This window comes from Gambusia affinis, linkage group LG08 (assembly GCF_019740435.1).
Source record: "Gambusia affinis linkage group LG08, SWU_Gaff_1.0, whole genome shotgun sequence".
Classification (NCBI taxonomy): Eukaryota; Metazoa; Chordata; class Actinopteri; order Cyprinodontiformes; family Poeciliidae; genus Gambusia; species Gambusia affinis.
Genome location: NC_057875.1, coordinates 6,838,832 through 6,863,016, shown reverse-complemented (window position 1 = coordinate 6,863,016; position 24,185 = coordinate 6,838,832). Strand labels below are relative to the sequence as shown.

General features: G+C 39.4%; 1 protein-coding gene across 1 annotated transcript; it reads left to right on the top strand.

Annotated features, from left to right (window-relative positions):
* The first annotated feature begins 482 nt into the window (after positions 1-482).
* Positions 483-22,778, top strand: ano5a (anoctamin 5a). The gene is made up of 20 exons (XM_044124402.1): positions 483-736; positions 4,632-4,699; positions 9,230-9,337; positions 10,281-10,349; positions 10,953-11,237; positions 11,404-11,517; positions 11,659-11,774; positions 11,859-11,993; positions 12,083-12,188; positions 12,321-12,381; positions 12,602-12,753; positions 14,034-14,108; positions 16,844-17,072; positions 17,154-17,326; positions 17,422-17,519; positions 18,028-18,158; positions 18,976-19,181; positions 19,268-19,461; positions 20,717-20,822; positions 21,237-22,778. Exons 1-20 carry the CDS (start codon positions 667-669, stop codon positions 21,462-21,464), a joined length of 2,724 nt encoding a protein of 907 aa, XP_043980337.1. The 5' UTR covers positions 483-666; the 3' UTR covers positions 21,465-22,778.
* Positions 22,779-24,185: the final 1,407 nt, after the last annotated feature.

Genomic DNA, 24,185 nt, shown 5'->3' with positions numbered 1-24,185 from the left:
TTAAAAAAATCATTTCTAAAATATTTAACAGAATCCATCCTTCAACCAATTTGTGCCATTCTCTACCAAATAATTCTGAGTTCGCCAAATGGACCTTGCACCACAGATTGGACATCCTTGTGGTTGTAAAATGACAAAATGTGTAAAAATAATTGCAGGTACATCAAAACTTTTCCAAGACACTGTACTTTGCTTATGCCTAAGGCCGGCCTGCATTTTCTTAAGTAATTGTCCAAACACTTAAGCGAACAGCTTCTTGATAGCTACCCTTTGGAGGTCTAACTCCAAGCATGTTATTTAAACTCCGTTATATATCGCTACATTCAGAGATGCAGATGTTTTAATAAACTAGAAAGTAATATTTATCAAATATTTCCTTCTTTTTAAAATCCAATTGATTAAGTTTAATCAAAGCACGTGCTGCCAACGTGTTTTCAGAGCGTCTGAATGTGAGGCTATTGGTCCGTGGGGTGGGGTCCGCCCCCTTGCGGAGCTCCCGGTGGGCCGGGCGGGGAGATGCAGCAGTGAGCATTCAATGGGTGAGGGAGGATATTTGCACCCTGTCGAGTCAGCTACTTGGGCAGCTGGGAAAGGGACGGCCAGCAACTCGGACCGAAGCACAGAAACAACCGGAGCGGGACACTATAACTCCGACAAAATCTCAAAATGCGCCGAATAACGGGGAAAGGAGGAGGGGACAGTTTAATTGAGATGAGCCCGACTGAATCTCTCAGCGGTAAGTACAAAAGAGCCACAACCAGACTCACTTTTTAAACATCGGATACTTTATGATGTTTAAAATGGAACAACTGAACGTCTTGAACTGCGTCAGTTCTTTAGATCTGAACTACTTTTAGACAAAGAAAAAGTCTCTATGATATAAAATTATTATTAAATAAGAGAGATTTAAAGTTGTAGTATTATTATTGTACTTTAAAAAAAAATCTTGTACACAAAATGTACGATATTTATCTTATATATGAGTACAAAATGAATCCTATTTTACAGGAGTCTTTATCATTTCAACGTTTATTGCTAAATTTGTAAGTAAGATTATCAAAACTAAAATTAAAAACTTTCCCCACCCTGGTTCTCTCACTTTGAATGCCTCGGCCAGCTCATGGTTTTGCTTTCCTCTCTGGAAGGCAGCAGTGAGTGATTTATATGGAGCCAGGCTTTAGCTGGCCTGTGTGGTGGAAACACACAGTCACCTCCAGACAGGCACTTTGTACACTCTGAGCAAAACCCCAAATCCCTTTCTGTTCCCAACTGGATGTAGTTTTTAAACAAGCTGGTCGTGTTGGGTTTTCTTTTTTTCGCCATTTATGGCTAAAAACAATGTGTTGTGCTGAATGAAAAGATGAGTCACTCCATGAACTCTCTAGCAAGGAATCTGGTGCCTTGAATACACCATCTGAGCAAAAAAACGTAATATTTACAACTTTGTTCTGTCTCAGTTTAAGCTGTGTTGCAAAGAATTGGCTTATATTTCAGTGTCTAGGTGTGCAAAGCTGGTTTAAAAAATAATCCAAAAGGCTTTGCAGCTGTAAGTGTATTGACTAATAGACTAATTAGAGTTTTATCTAGAGCTGCACAGCATTACATTGTGGTGAAAAATGTTAAAAATGTGTTGTTTCTTCACAGTTGGGAGATAAACCTCTCACCTTGTAGTGTGTCCATGGGTCGATGTTAAGAAAACAGTGAAAACTATTTTCCAAACACTAACCATCCAGCTCCAGGAAATTAAATCAGAAATATACTCACGGTGTTAATTAATATAATCCATCTGTACTCTGTTTGTGGAGACATTGTGCATGTTTTGGACTAAGATGACCGTCCTATGTTTAGTAATTCACAATACTGAGCAGCTGTGCTTGTCTTGATGCCAGCAAGGTGTTTAGAAACGTGCCTGCTGCCCTCATAAAGTAGACATACAGGACATGAAACTTTCAGTTCATGACAGATAACCACATCCTTCATGCTTCGTAAAATCTGTCCAGCCCAAACATCGCTAATGTTGAAACTACCGAAACTGAAACTACAGAATTAGTTCTTGTAAAGAAAAGAATACTTCTCTCTCTCTCTTTTTTTTTGTGTCTAGGCTGTTTGCTGAAGGCAGCCGGCTTTGTTTTTTGTTATATTTGAATTGCAGACTGACTTGTAAGTGATTTGATTCACTCCATTGTGGCTCTCCTGATTTTCTCTGGCTAAAAGCAGAGAGACAGCAGCAGTGTTGAAGTATTTCCACAGTGATCAGCTGCTTCCTTCTGAACAAAGCTTTAACTGTGGAGGTTTCCTGGTGGGGAGGACTGCTGGCATGGCTGACTGGCTGATATCGCATCACACACAGCATCCAACTGTGAAAAAAATATGCTCAGCTGTTTGAGAGTTGTTCTCCTGCGCTGTGAATGAAATGCTTTCTAGTCAACAATGTGATGATGTCTGTTTAAGATAAAAACGGGAAGCGATGGCATATATCTTAAACTGTGTTTAGGATTGTGAGGGGTTGTTTAAATCCTCATGCTAGGTAGATTAGGTCTCTGTAAGATTCCCTGGTGTGCAAATAAACAACTATGTGGACTTTACTAACACCACACCTTCTTTTGCACAATCTTAACATGCATTTATTTGTACTTCTGCTGCCGTTTCTGGCTTTTGACAGTTCATTTAGGTTTGTAAAATCTTTCCAAGTTGCTTTGTTCCTGACTGCAGACGTAGGCTGGTACGAGAGTCTCCTGAAATCATAACCTACGTAACTGAAACCAAATCCCTCCTTCACACTGTCGCCTTTCTTTTTATTACAGGTGGGTTTTAGCTTGAGATCACAAGCTGATGGATGTACATTAAGGCTGCAAAATATTTTCAGTATCAGGATGTATAATGTCCATGTTGCAAAGGAGTGTTTGGAGCGTAATAGTGCCAGGTTAATAGATCGAAAACGTTACGAACTTGTCTTTTTCATGCTGGTGTAATATCTACCCAGTTGGACCGAGTCCCACAGCAGCAGATCCTCACACAGGCACGAGTGGAATTGGCCAAAATGCTAAAGGTCACAGAGTGATTATTGTTTCTATTTCTTGTTTGGTGACTTTAGTGCTTTGAAAAGCCCTTCAAGGTTCTGTTCCTTTAAAAATGTCCATCTGTTTTTCAGTCTGTTTAAATCGGGGCGTGATGTGTTGCTTTCTGAGATCTTTTTAATCTTGTCAGTCAGTTTGCATTTAGGTCATTTACAGATTCTGAACTTATTATATTGATAAAAGCTGGGTGTGGCTAATGAAATCAAGCTTTCCAAACAATTGTCATTAATTGCAGTTAATTAATTTGAGGAAGGGATTTTTAATTTTTTATTTTGCACAGGGACAAGTTGGATTGGGTCCCTTAATGATTCGAATCATGATTTGAATTTTTTGGTTTGTTTTTACTCATGTTATCTTTGTCTGTGATTAAAATGTGTTTATTGATTCTTAGATAAATGTAGTGTTGTAGTGAACTCTCTACTATAACTAACCTGTATTATTGGGTTCAGGTTAGCTGCTGCTTGCAGCTTTTCAGAATCTCACCATAATTCGTCTCCTCTAATTTTCACAGGTTTTTTTTTAGACTTTAAATTGGGTCCATAGACACTGTATGTGTTGGAGCCAGCTTACTGGCAGTGCTCAGCAAAATGCAAGGGAGTGGCAGTGTTGCATTACTCCCACTCTGGCACGTTTTAGGATCTTAAACCCAATATTATGTCAGTTTCTGCATTTTTCAATCTCTAAGTTTTCAACCTTGATCAACTTAAAAAATAAAATATTAACTGTTTTTATTTTTCTCTTAGTGTAATGCTACATAATGTTATACCGAATATGCCTTTACAATCCTATTTAAATTTGTACTGCATTCATGTTACGTTTGTCCTAGTCCCATGCAGTGGGTTAAGACTTAAACAACCAGTAATTTGAGGCTTTATAATAAAAGCAGTTTGTTTTACATTAACTAGGCCATGTGCTGCTAACCATAATTTTGTACATGACAGACAAAAGCTTTGAATCCTTTTTTTTTTTTTTTCCCCCACTGTAATTTGATACTTTTATATGTTGAGTCAAGACTAAATGTAACATCAGAAACCAATAATTAGGATTTTTGTTTCTGTAAAACAGAGGCTCAAACCTTTCTGCCTTATTTTTACTGGCTTCTGTCTTGTCGCTCTTCTGTTTACCCCTTCATTTGTGTACGTAAATCCACTCGCAGAATCTGCCCTGTGTAGTCGGACTGTCATTTGGAGGAGAGGCTAAAAGGGGAACACAGTTGGAGTAATTACCCAGTTTCATCACATGAGCTGTTCCTATTTTTAACCGTGTTCAGGGGGATTTACCAGACGTCTCATTCTTGTTTCCTGAAGTCACTCCTGTAGTCACTGATTCATGCCGGCATGCTTCTTCTTTCAGGGCGATCCAGTTAAGCCGCCCTGTGCTCCCTGAGAGAGCGCTGCCACAACATCCTATACAAATACAGACCACAATGCTGACTGTTTATCATGCTGTCCTTTACACCTCAGGCAGCTGTTCACACATGGTTGAAACCCTGCCGTCACCGGCTGACTGTGGTAACCCAGCCTCATATTGTTGTGGTTTGATTTTGTCTTGCAGATGATGGGAATGGCTATCACCAACATGCCTCGTCCAGCACAGGATCCCTCCAGGAGGGGCAGCCAGAGGTAAACATCAACTCTCCGCTAAGCTGAATGACTCATTCATTTTCGCTGACAACCTTTAGGGGGATTTATTTTTTCACTGTCAGTTTATAATATTAAATTTAGTGGGTTTGAGTTGATGTAGTTTTATGCAAGTGTACAAAAACTTCTCAAAGATTTTTACAGTCCTTTGACAAAAATATTTAAACCCAAGGGCTTGGGGATTTATGGCTTATTTGTAAAATCTCACATTTAATGTTTTTATTTTTCTCACTTTCTTTACAAATGACAGAAAATATTTTTAAAAAGGGGCTTTCATTAGTCATCCCTTTTGCCAACTGTACGACGAAGCAATTACAAGGATATAGTCATAATATTAGCAGCTTGCATATTAAATTTTTTGTTATTTTTTGTGTTGGACTTCTCATAAAATTTCTACTTCATTCTCCTAATATTGTTTTCTGTATTCTGTTAATATCAAGACTTTTTTCTCTTTATTACAATTTTACTATCATATGAATGTAGTCTTACATTACCTCAACTGTTTGTAACATTATGACCTTATTTTTGTCTAAAAATAAAAGACTGAGCCTGACCTTTATATTTTGTGGTAGAGTAGACCTGAATTCAAAGTCCAAATAAATAGAAGTTGTGAAAAAAACAAAAACTATCAGACAAGATGGCAGCCTTACATGTGCTGACATCACTTTGATCTATGGAAACCAGAAGATGGTATTAGTGAAAAAAATGATTTTTGATAAGAATCTACTAACATTTGTGGTTGTAATATCAAAAACTGTAAGTTCAAAGGATGCAAATTCTTTTGCTTGATGGTTTTAAAGTTGGTGCATTTGATATCTTCACCTGCTTCTTTCATCTTTGGAGATGGCTGTTAGAATTCATGGTAAACAGTTTTAGCATTCCTTCCTTTCTTCTCAGTACTTTGTGTGCTCACTGCCTACCAAAAATGTTCTACTTTGTTTACTAAAGTAACACTTTGTAGCATCAGCTTTGTATAAATTCATTCTCATTACCAAAACAAGATTGGACGAAGCTGTAATCCTCCTGTTTCTTCCCTCTTTCGCGTGATACACTAGTTTCCTTTAACGCCTGATGTGTGTGTAGAGACGTGCGAGTCTCTCAACACCAGCCTGGCCTCCTTGGCTCCGTCTGACTGCAGTGACGATTCACGGGTCAGGAGTCCCAGCTTAGAGCAAATCAATTCTTTCACTGGGGTAAGACACCAGTCAGGCATGCAAATTCGAGTTTTCAGTGAGTTTTTCTGCATCTTCTTACATCAACCCTGAGCTTTTTGCTTAATCTGTAGGATAGTTGAATGCTTTGCAGCTCTGATGTGTTGGATTTATTGACCAGTTAATCACATCAGTAAAAGTTGTTGCTACAGCTGTGGTGGTTTGAAGATGATGTTTCCCCCCCCCCCCCCCCCCCCCCTTCATGATGCAAGGCGCCTTCTCACTGTCTGCTCGGTTCCTCCACAGTTTCGGAGAAAACGGGCGCTATTCCTGAAGTATCGTTCCAGGGTATGGCATGGTAAAACAGACTCTGCCTGCGTGTTTGCTGGTCTGTCTTTTGCTGCAGGCATTAGCTGCACGAAAAATACTGCTAGGTGGAAGGATGCTTTATTGATCCAGAGAGGGAAATTATATTGCTCTGACATCAAGGGAAGTCAATCATTTTTTTCTTGGTGGAGAGCAGAGCCTGGCTTGTAGCAAGCATTTTGTTTCTGAGAGCAATGAAAACATGCACTAATGGTACCATCAGCTCAGTGAGAATGGAAAATTGCTTTTGAATTTTTTTTATTTATTTTTTTTCTCACCTGTAATAGTTTTTGCTTCACTGCGGAGAAAGCAACACCCTGATAGTGTTGAAGCTTAATTAAAAGGCACAGTTTTGTAGATAAACATGTAGATCATTACATGTGTGTGCATGTCGGTGTGTGTGTGAGTGCATTGTACAGTACATGGAATTATCTAGGCCCTACCCTGTCCTCATGACAGGAGGAAAATGTAGCTAAACATATACTGCTCTGCTGGCTTATTTTAAGTAGCTTAAATGTGGTTTTGTTTAAGAAGCATGTTCGCATCTTAATGAACAGTGTCTTTTTTTAACATAAAGGCTTTTCTAGGCTCCCGTCAACCCAAGACAACTATTTATCTAAGCTTTTAATCTATGCTGTGTTTTAAATAAGATTCTGTATCTCGTCATCTTTTATCTACAAATTTGTATCTAGTCTGTCATATTTTGTGGGTGTTTTCTATGTTTAGACCACATTTTAGGACTGAATATAGTAAAAAACCTTACATAACTATGTTTACTTGCATATCAGAAACTTAAAGTAATTGATAAATACATACAGTAATAAATACAGTTCTTGTTATATTATTGATTATAAACTAGCATTTCTTTATGCTAATATTAAATATTTAAGAGTATAAAAGTGCACTTCATGGCGTCCTGTCGTTTGGGAGTGGTGAGTAAATGTATAGCAATCTGGTTAAGTTTTGCTGAGAGAAGGTGGCCCCCAGCAGATGTCCTGATTTCATATGACTGGTGTGTAATTATAGCAAATTAAAGAGTTTCTACAGTATATTTCCAGTTAAAGAAAGCCCCCACCCTGCTGCCATGGTCAGCCTGGTCCGATATGCTCCAGGAGGAAATGACATGTGGTTGTAATGTATATGTAATTTTGAACTGGAAAGCTCTACAAAGGTTGAAGCCTTGGGTGTTTGCTAGCGAGACGTGGGCTGGTTCCAAAAGTCCAACCGAACATTTGGTTGTCGCACCAATTCTTGCAGCGCTTCCCCGTTCCCACCTGTTTCTGTACTCTTCTACATGTAAACCAGCTAATATGGGGTCATTATTCATGTTTTTGTCCATATCTCCCAGCTCTAGCTTGCTGTAAACTCCATATATACAGTTGGAGGAAAGAGAGGAACGCTACGAAGCTTGAAAACACAATCTGAACTTTGAAATGAGGTTGGCAGCATTATGTTGTTGGGGGTGTTTGCTGCTGAAGGGTGCACATCACAAAATAAAAGGCAACATGAGAAAATGTTTAACCATCGCTTCAAGATGTCAATCAGGAAGTTAAAGCTTGGACACCAACGGTTGTTTATAAAGACTCTCAGCATACCACCAAACTCATTACAAAGTGGCTTCAAGTCAATATATTTGGATCTATCACAGAGCACTGGTATTAATTTCATAGAAAACCCAAGGGAAGAAATGAAAAGGTCTTTATCTGTACAGAGCCCTGCAAATCTGACCCAGTTTTCCCAGGGAATTATGGGACTAGACCATAATTCCAGTAAACTATTGTGAGAAGCTAGAATGCAATCACCCTTCTAAATTTAAAGGAAATAATTTTAAAAAACATATTGGGCCAAGTAACTAGCATCAAACCGGAAAAGTTTGGTTTGAAGGTGAATAACAAGGTTATATGTTTTTTTAGCTGTATGTTATGAAGTGAGGCCACTGCACAGGCCAAAGAAAACAAACAACAATATAAAAGTTAATGTCTGGAGCATAGATCCCATTCATAGTCCAGTACTACGTCCCCCTACCCTCCACTTGTCCCTTTCCCGATGCAGAGCTCTCATTTGATTAGCTAGCTGGCAGCTGCACTTCGACATCTCTCCCTACCCCACCTCCTGCTCTCTTCGCTCAGCCGTTTCTGGATGACCGGGCCAGTGAGGGTTTGTCCCGGGAAGACGACTGGTGGGCTGGTCGGCTCTGATCAGGACGGAGATCAGTGCAGCCAGACAGAGACAGGCAGTGCTTTCAGGGCCGGGCTCTTTTCCCTGGGGAGAGGCAGTTTTTCTCTGTGAGGCAGGCATCCTGTTACGTATTTCTTTTTTCTTTTTTTCTCACTGATGCTTTACAATCAGGAAAGAAGAAGGCCATGGAGGTAAAGCTTTCTCCTTTTTCCTCCCTTCTTTCCTTCAGCATCAGCCCAGTAGACTGAATAAACTCACATCAGGATTAGAGTAGAGAAAGCCAGGACTGAGTGGGTTGTGGTAGCTGTGGTTGTGCCAGATGGGTTCTGTGTACTGCATGCACTCGTGTAGGTAGCTGCAGCAGTGGAGTTGAGGAAGAAACGATGTGTGCAGTTATTTTTAGCTTTCTGGACAGCTGAAAAAGCACAGACAGTAAGACCTGTCCTCCCTTACAGCGTTACGGTTCAGTCAATATTTTTTGTTCCCCAGCCTGTTAGCCTCACTGTTTAACATTAACAATATGAGTTGATATCAAAGCTAGCATTTAAAAACAAAAGAGTAAACTGACTGTTCCCCCTGGCTTTCCTGATTTCCTCCAAAGAATTTTCTTATCAATTTCTGCAAAGAAAATTTAATTAAAGCAAGCAAAGCAGGAAGTATCCATTTTAGAATCCCTCCGTCGGCATGCCGTTTGCGTTTGCTGTGAAATTGAATTTATTATTTATCTTCCATGGTGCATTCATCCAAAGGCCTGAGACTGCAACTCTATCTAGGTTCTGTTGTTAAGTGTCTGCATTTCTGTGTTATCTCGTTGTAGATTGGAAAACAGAAGCTCAGCAAAGACTCTGTGTTCTTCCGAGATGGGATGAGGAGAATAGATTTCGTCCTATCATACGTTGACGATAAAGACTGTGAAAAAAAACAGGTAAGAACTAAGTTAAAGCTAAATTATCTGCATCATTGTGTTTCTTCACACAGCACACAGAACAAAGGATAAGCTTTTCACAAAAAATAAAAGATGATGTTATTTCCTGGTCTTGGGAAGAATCACTTTGTGCAGGATATCCTTGAAGTTGTGTGCCAGCGACCGAGCCTAAATACCACAGAGCTGTTAACTGGTTTTGTCATCTTGCTGTGGCAGTTGTAAGATCATTTTGGAGTGTTTTTACGGCCATTGTGACCACACGGCCCCCAGACTGTGCAGTAGTTTTATCACTATCACTCCGGAGCGCTGACAGTGTCTGTCTGTTTCCTAGGGAGCCGTTAGCCTTCATAGCACTGTGTCACCAGCTCACACTTTGCCCACACTCTCAGTCAGTGAGTCAACAGTGTGATTCCTCGCTGTGACAGGAACTGGATCGGTTTTTCCACAGTGTGAGGAAGGGCCAACAAGAGGCCACTTCCTGTGGATTAGCCAGAATTGTTGTATAATACGGCACTAAATCTCGTCCCTAACAAGAAAGTTTTATTTCCTTTTCAGGCCGATGTGTTCTCAAAAACAAAAGGCTACATGGCAGCTTTCACTTACTTTTAAATCCCGTTTCTGCTGCCATGACTTACTTTTAACTCTACTAGAGGAACAGTTTTTGTTCATAAAACACTTCTGTTTTTTTTACCTGTTATGTATCCTTGGACTCCATGGTCATCTTGTTCTTTCACGTGTGCTGCCAGATATGCATATTTCACATAAATTAAATTAAATAGTTTTGCATTGTTGAGTTTTTGAGCAGATTTTAAATTGAAAGTATCTAATTTCAGACTGGCCTTTTTGTCATGTTTACATGATATTTAAGATTTTTGTTATTTTTTGCCTGAGCTTTTCATAACATTCGGATTCCTATTTGTGTTTTGTGTTTCATCTGCTCAAGGAGAGAAGGAGAATTTACGAAGCCAACCTCAGAGAAGCCGGCCTGGAGTTGGAAACAGAAGATAAGTCGGTGAGATGCCCTTCATGTGGACAATATAGGACAGAATTATCTGTAACTGGGGCACTGTTGATGTTTCTCTTTCATGTTATTGCATAACTACATGATTTCATACAGAATAAAACTTAACCTCCTAAGCAGACTTTAACATTTCTTTGCTAAAATGTTTATTGGTCTGACGTAATACTCTAATTTGAAGTTGTCAGGTTTATATAAGCTGTAAACAGGAAATCATCATAATTAACAGAACCTCTTAAGACTGAATGTGGTTAAATCCCATCATCAAATCATGAAGCAGATATTTTGATCTGTGTTCCAGTTATTAGGAATCACAGGCAACTCTATGATTCCATGATTTAGAGGAAATTGGTGTTTCAGCATTTTTGCAGTTTTCTGGAAGTTTGTTCCAGATTTGTGGTGCATAAACACTGAATGCTGTTTCTTCATGATGTTTTTGGAAAAGAACATTATCATTATCACTAACTTCGGAGCGCTGACAGAGTCTGTCAGTCATCTTTAAATGCAGATGAATCCATTTAAAGTTATTTTATAGGTTTAACAGGATCTCCAATAAGTGTGCACTTATTATCTGTGTTTTTGTATTTTCATGATCAGGAGTCTGAGGATGGTAAGACGTACTTTGTGAAGATCCACGCACCGTGGGAGGTGCTGGCCACCTATGCAGATGTGCTGAAGATCAAGGTTCCATTCAAACTTAGCGACATGCCGGACGATCGGGAGATGCCCATGAACTGGCTCTCCACTCCTTTCCGACTGCCCAAGAACATCATGAATCCCGAGCCAGACTATTTCACCACTCCTTTTAGCAAGAGCAAGTCTGACCTCTTCCATATCAAGAACAAAGACACGTTCTTCCCTCCCTCCACTCGCAACAGGATAGTAAGCATCGCCAGCCTTATCTTGTTTGTGACCTTCAGTCTCACTTAAAACTTTATCAGCTACAGTCCAGCAACATTTTGAAGGTTTTTGTTGTTGCAATTTGTTTGATGAAAAACAAGTTTTTATTTTGCCTAATACAGCAGTCATATTTTTCCCATCCCTCCAGGTCTACTATATCCTGTCCCGCTGTTTGTATGTCAATGAACAATGTGGAGACAAAAAGGGAATCAAGCGGTTGTTGAACAACGGTTCCTACACTTCTGCCTTCCCTCTTCATGATGTGAGTTTTTTAACCAGACGTACTTTCTTACAGTAAAAAAAAATAATTAAAAAAAGACATACTTAGATTTCGAAATGAACTCTTTCTGCAATCACTTTAATAAAAAGACTAAATGATAAACTGTTTTCTTTATGCCTGCAGTCCAGATACTGGATAAAATCCAAAGATGTCAACTGTGAAAGTGAAAGATATGACCTCTACAAATACTGGGCCAGATTCTTCTGCTTTTTCAAGGAGCAACCCATTAACCGCGTCAGGTAAAACCCTTAAAGGGAGGTCAGCTGCCAAGCAGGTGTCGGAAATGAAAGCATAACTGATACTCCTTTTGTTTTCTGTTAAAGAAATTATTATGGCGAGAAGATTGGCATTTATTTCGCTTGGCTTGGTTTCTACACTGAGATGCTGCTGTTTGCTGCAGTCGTTGGAACAATTTGTTTCACTTACGGGTTCCTCACCTACGGTGACAACGAGTGGAGGTAAGCCCCACAGAGAACATCGTCCCGGTTCCAGGTGGTTCAGATGTTACTGTATTCATTTGGACAATTTCTCATGTTTTCCTTAATAGTAAAGAAATCTGCAGTGATGAAATTGGAGGGAAAATTGTCATGTGTCCCCTTTGTGACAAGAAGTGTAGTTACTGGAAACTCAACACGACATGCAACTCCTCGTGGGTGAGAATTGTTGACCCATCGTGACTCATCTGCTACCCGCAATACGTGGGATTTAAAGAATAATTATTGCTAATCACAAAACAAATCAGTTTGTTGTTTATTAATTATATTATAAACTTGTTTTTCTTGCAGCAATCACACCTGTTTGACAATGTGGCGACTGTGTTTTTTGCCATTTTCATGGGAATTTGGGGTATGTAGACAAATCTGTGCTCAGCATATTCTAATTTTAAACGCAGTGTGCCACCTAGTGGATTGTCTAGCTACTTTCTGTTTACTAGTATAAATATGTTCCTTTTAAAAAAAGCTAAGCTATTGTTAGCTTCTCTCTTTTTCATATAGAGAATAAGACATTTCAGAGAAATGATTCTGACCTGATTTCCATGGTTGTGATGCACCGTTTGCCCCTGCAGTGACACTGTTCCTGGAGTTCTGGAAAAGGCGCCAGGCCCGTCTGGAGTATGAGTGGGATCTGGTGGACTTTGAGGAGGAGCAGCAGCAGCTGCAGCTCCGGCCAGAATATGAAGCCAGATGTACAAAGACCAAGGAGAACCCCATCACTAAGGTGTTTGAGCACTAATGAAACACTGATCTACTGCACCTACCAGTAACAAAGTCATCATTTTGTTAAAGTCAAGCTTAATTGATTGGTTTGATGTGGTCACATGACCTGCTGTACTTCCTGGTGTTCATGTGGTGTTTTCAGCATTCACAAAAAAAGTTTGAAATCTGATTTAAATATCTTGAGATCTGGTTAAAATGTGGAAAAATTCCCAGTATAATAATCTATTCATACATCAAACCATCATACTATTTATTTATATCATTAATTTACAGTTTAAGAAAAGAACTTGTCACATGTTGATATAAACTAAATTTTTAATGAAAAGGGGTAAGAAAAGAGGAAGAAAAAGCTTCATATAGTCTATCCCTTCTTTCAAACATTAAACCATTGGCAACAAAGCATCATTCAATCATCCATATACAAAACAGTCAATGTGTATAGATGCATATAAAAAATAAAGAAAAAAATTCATTAATCTGTCTATCATTTCATTTCTTTATTCATCAAAACTGGGCTTAAAGAGGCCAAAGGTTTGAGTCTGGAAGTAATTTTAGTTTACTTTCTAGTGCAAATATCTTGAAATAAGACACAACTAACTTACAGCAAGATCTAGAAACCTTTCTTAAGTGAACAATTCATTAATATAGATTTTTTTTTTTTTTTTTATAAAAAGCCCTAGTTCCACAGGGCAGATTATTACACTTATAACAAGACATGTTTCCTATTTTATTAGACCAGAAAGTGTTTTGCAGTCTAAAATGTTCACAAAACTGTGCATGCACCCTGAATGTAAAGTATGTAATACTATAGCACAAAATAAATCAAAGAGATAAGATTGCCATCTTTCATTACTGCATCTTCAGGAACAAGAGGGGGTTCTTGACAAAACTGCTACATATCTAGCAGGAAGGTTTTGTCTGTGCTGGGCTTCTGTGATCCTTTGGGTAAGGGTGTCGCATCGCTTAGGACTTCCTGTTTGGTGAGGAAGAGGAGGTGGTGCGGTGTAGCGTTGAGAAATGACAACTTTTCCTGGAAAGACTCCAAGGCCTGAGTTTCCTTATTCCATTTCCAGAGTCTAGCTTAACGAGTTTCTTGAACACAAATACTCAAACGAAACTTTTTGAAAAAGATAAATACACAAAAAATAGTTCTGATTGAGTGACACGTCTCTGCCTCAGATGTGAACCTGTAACAGCTTAAGGAGCTCGGCCTTTCAGAGTTTTCTTTTCAGGATTTAACCAACATGCCTGACCCCAATGCTTTGCTTGCTTCTGATTTAGGAAATGGAGCCTTACTTACCCATAACAAGCAAGTGTGCACGCTCATGTCTGTCTGGAGCTACCGTCCTGTTGTGGGTGAGCATTTCATCTTCCGATCAGATTTAAAACACCGTTTCCATCTGCCGTCTTCCTCCTCTTATCTGTCTCAGCTGTCTTTCACTTCATGCTGTTTCTCCAGGACGGCTATGTATAAAACAAAAAGGAAGCTTTGAAATACACTTTGTCAAACGTCTGGTAATGCTTTTCTAAAAGAAACTGAACAACATTTTGGTATTTTTATGGTTGTGACAGTTTAAACTGAATAGTTTCAATCATGCCGATTCAAAATGTTTGACTCTTATTTCCTCATGTTTCTAAACTGGTGTGACTAAACAAATAGACTCACTTGGATCTCTTAAGCTAGAGGAGGTACTCTATTCTTCATACCTTTACTTTAGTGCCGGACATAGCTTTTCTTATGAAATAACTTTAATGAGGCAACAAGGGAAATATCCCAGAAGCTCCTTTTTGCAAAGCATACCTATCCTGACAAAACAAAGTGATGATATTCTTTACAGTTTATGCCTGTTAGCAACTTTATTTTTCTGATCAGTGAGCGCATCATCAAAGCTGAATGTATACAGGAACCCTCATTTTTCGTGGGGGTTGCGTTCCAAAAAGAACCCGATAGGCAAAATCCGTGAAGTAGTTACCTTTATTTTTTACAATTATTATACAGCATAATTAAATACTCTACATTGAAACCAAAGAACAAAACCTGTTTTCAGGACCAAGCATTTTTTTAACAAATAGAACGCTTTGTTACAAATAACTGCGACCCTGGCGGCTGTCTGATTGAGTTAACGACACAGCTGGTAATAGTGATGACTGGGAAACAGGTGTGGGGCAACATTCAGGAGCTTTGCTGCCGTAGGTACAGAAACATTATGCTGTAGCTGCTCATATTGAGTAATTACAATATGATTTAACAGTCTTTAACCCTCCTGTTGTCCTCGGGTCAAAATGACCCAGCATTGTGTTAAAACTCCCCAAAGATCCACAAAATGTTATTTTCGGACAACAGGAGGGTTAAAAGACAAACTTTTAGCATAACCAATTTCCTGAACACACACATTCAGGAAATCTGAATGTGTGTGTGTGCGTGTGATTACAAATAATTATTTTAATCATCAATACAAAGTGCAGTAGGACAAATTGACTCGCGTATTTCACTGTTCCTCTGACTGTGCCGCTGCTGCCTCACTTTGCTCTCTAGTGTCTTTTTCTTCTGAAGCCTGTGGTGCAGGTGTGTTTTTTCGAGAGAAGAAGATGGTTATCGGTAGTTGTTCTCGTTCTTTTTTATTCTGGGCAAAAATATTAGCCAAAATTTACCAAGCTTCATTACGTATATTTAAATACCATAATGTTATTGGCACATTACGTTAAATAGAGAAGAAGCGTGGAGACTGTTTAGCCAATCAGGACGCAGAACAGTGACGTGCGGTCAGGGGAGGCAGGTGAGGCAGTGCCTCACCAGCCATCATGGAAAGAAAGAAAATATATAATCATAAAGTAATCTAAATTGTTATATTCATCCGGTGGTTTGTACTAAAAAATATTTATTTTTCATGTAGCTTCACCAATTTCGATTTTTATTTGTTCAAAATCGCTGAATTTTCTTATTTTCCCATTCAAATGCTTGGAAGCGATGCCGGTGAGGCAGCAGCGAGCTCTGCCTCACCTTGGATTGCGCAACCCCTGGCTCTGCGCTGGCTGCTAAGCGGAGAGAGCATGTTGCTGTACGGCGTCAATAAAATGGTTTAAACAAATTTAATATGTGAACTTATTTCCAATAATTTAGCTTATCTATATAATGTACAGTGCTTTTTGTCACCAACTGTGTTTGTGTAACGTGTTTCGTGTAATGAGCGATTATAAACGGCAGAGAACAGGTTCGAGGTGAGGCAGGCAGTTCTCTTGCCTCATGGCAGGGGGCGCTCAAGATCCCAGACGTTCGTCTTGTTCACTCCTCAACTGCCGAGTAAGTGACAGCGAGCTAGGCTAAACGATTCGGGAAGCAAGTCAAGTGCAGCGATAGATTATAATAGAGATAGTGATTTTTTTCCTCTCGCTTATCCCGACTTTCGACATGGATGACTACATTACAACACTAAAAAAGTTTTCTCAAGTGGACTTTCAATCGAAGCAGGAGATAATATGTGTGTTTTGTGAGCTACAGTTTGTATGTGTAAGGATGCAGAAGTGAAACATGACCTGTAAACTGCTGTCAATCTATGCATCTATTTACAAATCTGATTCTGATGACGTCAGTGCCTCACCAGCTATGAACCTCACCGCACGTCACTGACGCAGAACACAATGCACTGTGGGAAAGAAACTGCACAAAACAATCGGCGAGGCAGTGAAAGGTGAACCGCGTTACAGCGAGGGCTCACTGTACAGCAAACATCTTACGATTTCTACCTCTGTTATGAAACAAGCTCTGGAGTAGTCGGTAACTTTTTGGAGATCTAATGGGTGAAAATCCACCTCCTGTGGGGAATAAACACACCAATTCGGTTTAGGTAATGCTAGCCATGCTGATTGTCAACATAGGATAATAAAGACAAGAAATGTCAACGTCACAATTGTTTGTAAACGTGTGTCTTTTATACTGTATTCTTCTCCTTCCTAACATCTGTGTTGTTGATTAAATCTAACACTCCTCCTTGCATAAGTTTGTGTTTGCACTTTAGTGTCACATTGTGATGTTTCCACTGTTTCTGTTCAGTTTGGTCTTTCATTTTGTCGCTGTGTTTTCTGTCCTGAAGATCTCATTGATCATTGCCTGCATCATTGGGGTCATAGCGTACCGCCTGGCGGTGTACGCGGCCTTCGCTAGCATCATGAAGGACAGCCCCGCCAATCACCTGGAGGTGGTCGGCCCCTACATCACGCCCCAGCTGGCCACCTCCGTCACAGCCTCTTGCATCAACTTTGTCATCATCATGATCCTCAATCTCATGTATGAGAAAGTGGCTGTTTGGATTACTGACATGGGTGAGGGCCAGAGCTCCATAACTTACTCAACTTTCATGGCATGAAAATCTCTGTAAATCCTATATTTTGCTTTCCATCCAGAAATCCCAAAGACCCACCTGGAGTATGAGAACAAGTTGACGGTGAAGATGTTCCTCTTCCAGTTTGTCAACTACTACTCCTCATGTTTCTATGTGGCGTTTTTTAAGGGGAAGTTTGTGGGCTACCCTGGAAAATACGCTTACATGTTTGGGAGCCAGCTGAGAAACGAAGAGGTAATGTTTACACTTGATTTACCTTCAGTCTGTATCTTTATTAAAGTCTGTTTTCCTCCCATATTTTCTCTTTGTTAATCTGTGTGTGTTTGCAGTGCGACCCTGGCGGCTGTCTGATTGAGTTAACGACACAGCTGGTAATAGTGATGACTGGGAAACAGGTGTGGGGCAACATTCAGGAAGCTCTGCTGCCGTAAGTACAGAAACATTATGCTGTAGCTGCTCATATTGAGTAAATACAATGTGATTTAACAGTCTTTAAAAGACAAACTTGTAGCATAACCAAACAATTTAATACAATAATAATAATAACAAAATTCCTGCATTATTGGTTAAACGTTTTCTTATAGGGTTGCAAAGGATTTCTGGGTAGAACATATTTTCTGATAAAGGACAGTTTTTTTTTATATTTTATATGCAAAATGTATATATATTTTTTTAGGATTTTTTGGCTTTGTTACTGCTGTGAGGGTGTCATTCTTTCATCAAATAGCCTTATTTTGAGTCTGTATGCTCCAGCTAACAATTAACTAACTACTGAATTAGTTAACCATTATTTAAATAATTGATTATCACCCCTAATTCTGATTGATTGTTTCAGTCGTAATGTGTATTATTGTTTCTCAGTTTAAGTGTGTCTCCCGTAATCTTGTCAGAGGTTTTCTGAAGGCTCTCTGCCGCCCTCTTGTGTTCGTTTTTAGCTGGGTGATGAACTGGTGGGGCAGCAGGAAGGCGCGGAGCCATCCAGAGAGCCTGTACAGTCGCTGGGAGCAGGATCATGACCTGCAGAGCTTTGGTCAGCTGGGGCTCTTCTATGAGTACCTGGAAATGGGTAGGAATCCATCCAACACACAGAGATCCACAGTTTGGGACACAACAAGACAACGTTGCCGTAGATTTATAAAAAAGAAAAAAAATGCTTATCTTTCTGGTAGTGATAGTCTCTACTTATACCCTTGGTTTAAAAGAAAAAGATTTTAAGGGGGATGTATTATGGTAAATCCACATTTTGAACATTTTTATTCTTCCGTTTGGGTCTCAACTGCTTCTAAAAATAAGTCAAGCGCTTAAAAAAAACGCCCAGCTGTTGTTTGGCAAAAAGTTAATGCTTTTTGATGTCTGGAAAATGAGCTGTATGGAAAACCCTCCCGATTTTTAAGTCACAATCAACAAGCACTGTGCTGTTACCTAGCAACCCAAGCTAGGCTCCATGAGGTTTGGTGAGCTGGTACTACCGCTGTGTGAGCTGTACAATGGCTGCTGGAAAAGACAACTGTTTTTTGGGGGGGGTTTTTTGACTTACCACTTAGAAACCACTTGCTGCATCCTCATTGGTTGTGCAAGAGGCATTACTAATGCCTTTCAAAGATATACAGTTGTATAATTGAGTTTGAGGGGGGTAGCCAGCAGCAACTTGTATAGATTTAAAGTGACAAAAGGCCCTAAAACAGCTAATTCTGAAAGGAGCTCAAAATAAACAAACACTAAGAATGATTTTGTGCAAAAATGTGATGAACGCATCTCATAAAGCCCATAGATCTATCCTAACCTTTCCATAAATTTTCACAGAAGCATTATGGGTCACATTTAAATACATGGATCCTCTAGATGGTGCTGTTTCATTGTTCTGTCTCTCCTCTCTCTCACAGTGATCCAGTTCGGTTTCATCACACTCTTCGTGGCTTCCTTCCCCTTGGCGCCGCTCTTGGCTCTTTTCAACAACATAATTGAAATCCGAGTGGACGCCTGGAAGCTCACCACTCAGTTCAGACGTCCTGTGGCAGCCAAAGCCCACAGCATCGGAGCCTGGGAGGAAATTCTCAACGGGATGGCCGTACTGTCTGTCGTTACAAATGTGAGCGCGTAGCAGAATCTGCTGTCAGACCCGCTGGGTTGATTTTTCACTAAACCAACTAATGCAAAATGTTTTCCCGCTTCCAGGCATTCATCGTGGCCTTCACCTCTGACATGATGCCTCGGCTGGTGTACATGTACGCCTACCAGCCACAGGGACAGATGAATATGAAAGGTTACATAAACAACAGCCTGTCCGTGTTTAACGTTTCTGAGTTTGAAGGCTCCAGCAGGCCTGAAGAGGCTGAGAACCCGATGTGGCTCAACATCACAACCTGCAGGTAAGAAGCAAATAGAAGCTCCAGAGAGAGAACAGAGCATGTTCGGTCCTTCGGTGTTACTCTGGCAGGATCGAACAATCTGGCATTGGCATTCTTTAGCAATCCTTTAAGTCAGGGGTGTTCAAAGTGTGTGGCCCACTAATGCTTTTTTTGTGGCCTCCGGCTGCAGTTCAACAATGATGCAAAATTCAGGGTGAAACTATTATTGACGTCCATTTCTTACAATGGAAAATGTAAATTAAAACGCATAATATTCATCTTTTTACAACCAAATAAATACAATTGTGTGCATCCTGATACTTTTACTGAAAAGCCAACTTTGTTGCAGCCAAATCAACTTTTATTCCATTGCTTTTATTAAGTGTTTTGAAAGAATAAATTTGTTCTACTGACCCTAAAGTAATTTTAAACTAGATGCCTTTGTTTTAGCAAATGCAGCAAATGTGCATTTTTAAGTTTTAGATCTACAGTAAATAAGATCCCTTTCTTAAGCCAAAATGGCTACTTAATTTGCTTTATTTTATACATATATTTATTGTCCACGGTGCTTTATGTTGTCTGTAATGGACAGTTGTCAACCCAATGTCAGTAATTGTTTTTCAATCTCCTTAAATGTTTTCTGTGCTTAATGCCAATGATTTGACCAATCTGGAACAGACTTTTCCACGACTACAATGTCTTTAAGTTCTTTAAGAAATTAGATGCTGCTCATTGAATCAGCTGGGCTTTAATAACTGCCAGCTGGAAGACAGTCGGTCATGCAGTAATTATCAAATAAGGCTTTAAAACATTTGTGTGTAATAAATTTACGCAATATGTTTCACTTGGTTAACTGATTGGAAAAAAAACAAAGTTTTCTATAATATTCTAATCTATTGGATGAGTCTGAATACAAGGCTACATGTGACAGAAAAATAACACCACACACATTCTCTACTATAAAACATGGGGGGTGTATCATTGTGCTGTGGGATCCCAACTTTATCAAATTTAGCATATACTGATGATCAATGTAAATTTTTGTAAGCAGAACTTTATTACACCTTTAATTAATCCTAACATGTTTTACTTAAAGATAATGTTATGTGTGCATCTAATTTAACAATAAAATTGTATTTTCAGTCAGTGTCGTATTGGGTGCTAACGATGCTACTAACCAGCGTAGTTTCAATCTTGTTTTTGAATCTCAATCAAAGCATTAAAGTTAATCAGGATGAAGTTCTAATGTTTGACTTTCATATGTTTTTCTTTGCAGGTATCGTGATTATCGCTACCCCCCCGGGCACGAGAAGCAGTACTTCCACACGATGCAGTTTTGGCATATTTTAGCTGCCAAACTAGCTTTCATCATTATTATGGAGGTAAAGAAAACAAGCCTCACTTTCTCCACCGTTCAGTTTGAGACGTTTTAAAGTAGCAACCATTCAAACATTTTCTTTCCAGTTACAGTAAATATCTATACATAGATGAATAAACTGAACATTAGTCGAGAAATCTGAACACTGTCTATAAAAACCTTTGTAATCTAGAATTATGTAGGAACCATATCTTATGTTCTTTATTGTTCAATTTAGTGGCTTTTGTGCATTATTCTGGTTAGGCATTTAGACTTTAACCTTTAAAATGAAAGTCAAAGTCTGCAAACTATGCAATCAAATTTTTTTTTCTTCAGAAATGTTCCTTCTTTCAAGCTGCATCTAGAAAATGTGAATAGTTCTGTGCATGTGTCTAAAGTACGTCTAAGTAGTTTTAATATGTTTCTTCTTCTTTCACAGCATGTTGTTTTCATGGTTAAATATTTTGTGGCCTGGCTGATTCCGGACGTTCCCTCTGACGTGAAGGCTCGGGTAAAGAGGGAGCGCTTCCTTGTCCAGGAGTATCTTCACAAATATGAAGTTGATAAGCTGATACAGCAACGCCAACAAGGCGACAAGGAGTGCACCTGTACGCCGATGATCTACCCGACTTTACCCAAACACGAGGTGTTGTCAGAGGTCCTCTAGCGCAGGCAGCGACTGGTCAGTCTGTACTCACCTGCTGACTGTGGATTCACCGGCTTTAAAGACCAAAACTCTGTGCATGCTGGCGATTTGACACGCTTGAATTTAGACATCGCTCTCGTTTATGTCTTCTTGTGAAGTTAAGATATCCAAACTTTACTGTATTCAAACAATAAGCCGCACTGTGTCTTTAAGAGACAGCTCACTGTTGTTTTAATGTAAGGCTATTTAAAGTGCCACCAAAGAATTGCCTTAATATGTTTTTTGTTTTTTTTCGCTGAGGATTTCTGCGGTTCTTTGATCAGTTCATCATTGTTAAGGTCACTGCGCTGATAATTTTAGCAAATTATGTAAAATTCATCAGGCTAATATCGATTGTTACTCTTAATTTCACCTCATTATTTTCCCCAGGCCAAAACCTGAGATGTGAAGCAGCTTTTTGTCCTGAAGGGAAATCAGTGCTGCTGTTTTGACTGTGACTAAGGACAGATTTGATCCTGTAGAGGCCAGTTTTTGAGCTGTGATAGCAACAGCTGTTTAGCGCTGAATGTGTACACAGCGATGAAAGAATAAGAGCGCTCTCTTTTTAAATTTAAAAAAATGTTTTTTTGTGTGTGTGTTTACCACACACCACTGAATTGAAGCCTGTGTTTGCTTCGTTACACAAAGCCCGTCAGCCAGCGCCTGCGTCCATCCCTGGGTTTCAGCTTTTCTCTGAATAAAAGACACATTTTCCTTTTATTTTGCACAAAGCACTTGAAGTAATGCAACTACCAATACATAAACATGTATAACCTATCATTATCACAACACTAAGACTTTGTGATCAGTGTTTCAAGAAGCAGTAATCTACCTTTCAGAACTTTGATATTTATATATATGTTTTTTTTTTTTATTTAAGGATGCAGATTTTGTTTAGAACCTATATGAAGGACATTTCACATCATTTGTTGTTGCCTGAATAAAATCCTGCAGAACATTTTTGTTTATTGAAGTACTTAAATCAGTTGTAAAGTTATTGAATCTGTAGGTCTGTCTGAGATGTAATCGTGTGTAAGTCCGCCTCGCTCTTCCAGTTTGCCTTATCTACGCCATGGGCTCTGTTGACCACTATGCCTTAAAACATCTCATCCATTTTTTTTTTTCTATGGTTTTACTTTTCTACCTAATTTTTTTTCCAAGTTTTCTGTCATTGTATTTGAGTCAGGATATGTTTCTGATCATTCTTCAGGCAAAAATAAACTTGTTTACTGTATTTTTTATGAGTGTCCTGTATCCAATTATATGAGACAACAAAAATAAATCTCTGAGCTCAGATGGCGTTGTCATTTATTGCTCAAACAAATTCTTGACTTTTTTGGTCTTGATATTATGACAAAATAAGGGGCGTGCTGTGGTGGCGTTGGGGATAGCGCGACCCACCCTTGGAGGCCTTCAGTCCTGACACGGCAGTCACGGGTTCGATTCCCGGACCCGGCCAATGCTGGCCGCATGTCTTCCCCACTTCCTGTCAGTCTACTTTCAAATAAGGGACACTAGAGCCCACAAAAGACTCCCTGGGGGGAAAAAAAATAAAAATAAATGACAAAATAAGCAGAACTATTACGTTACCTGTTTACGTAAATGGCTTTTTCTCCTGTTGCAGTCACAAGATAATATGATTTCAACAATTATTGTACAGATTTTTCAACTGATTCACGAAGAACTTCAAACTCTCCAATGGGGAACCCACTCTGTTTGGAAACCACAGCTACAGACCCCCAGAACAGATGGCCAGATTAAAAAAACACAAAACTATTCAGTGTTTGTTCACACTTTGAAGGGGAGTTGGGGGTGGGGGGAGTTTACACCTCAAAATGCTGGCAGAGCTGATTGGGTTGGCATCAGAGGTCAACAGGTCAAAGACAAGGGGAGAACTCCAGCCCAGGCAAATTGTGAGGAATCACCTAGTTATAGATTTATGGACAATAGTGCAATAGATAATAATAATCAATTAGCTTGATCTATATTATAAACTATGTGTAATATCAGTTAAATTACATGAATCAATAATTGCAGTTAATAATTTTGATCTGGTTTCAACCCTTTTTCCCCAGAAAAAAACACATGTAATGGTCTCCATGTGGTTCTTCTTAGAAATACTCATTTTTCTGAGGATGCTTCACAGGCAGAGCCAGTGAAACACCATTTTGCACAATCTTCTTGCTGCTTTGCAAGAAGGTTGTGGGTTCGATTCCCGGCCCGGGGTTTTTCTGCATGGAGTTTGCATGTTCTCCCTGTGCATGCGTGGGTTCTCTCCGGGTTCTCCGGTTTCCTCCCACAGTCCAAAAACATGACTGTCAGGTTAATTGGTTTCTTTAAATTGTCCCTAGGTGTGAGTGTGTGTGTGAATGGTTGTGTGTCCTGTCTGTTTTCTGTGTTGCCCTGCGACAGACTGGCGACCTGTCCAGGGTGAACCCACCTCTCGCCTGGAACGTTAGCTGGAGATTGACACCAGCAACCCTCCTGACACTCTTTTTGGGTGTTAGAAAATGGATGGATGAATGAAGGTAACTTCTAAAATCAATCTTTCATTTCGAAAATAGTACAATTCAGCAAAAAATTAAACTTTGTCAACTTGTGAATGAATTTAATGTGTAAATAAATTGACGAGCGTACCATGTGAAGAATCCAAAGTTAAATTGAATGTTTTGTTGTTTTTACCCAGCAAAAAGTCACAGAGAG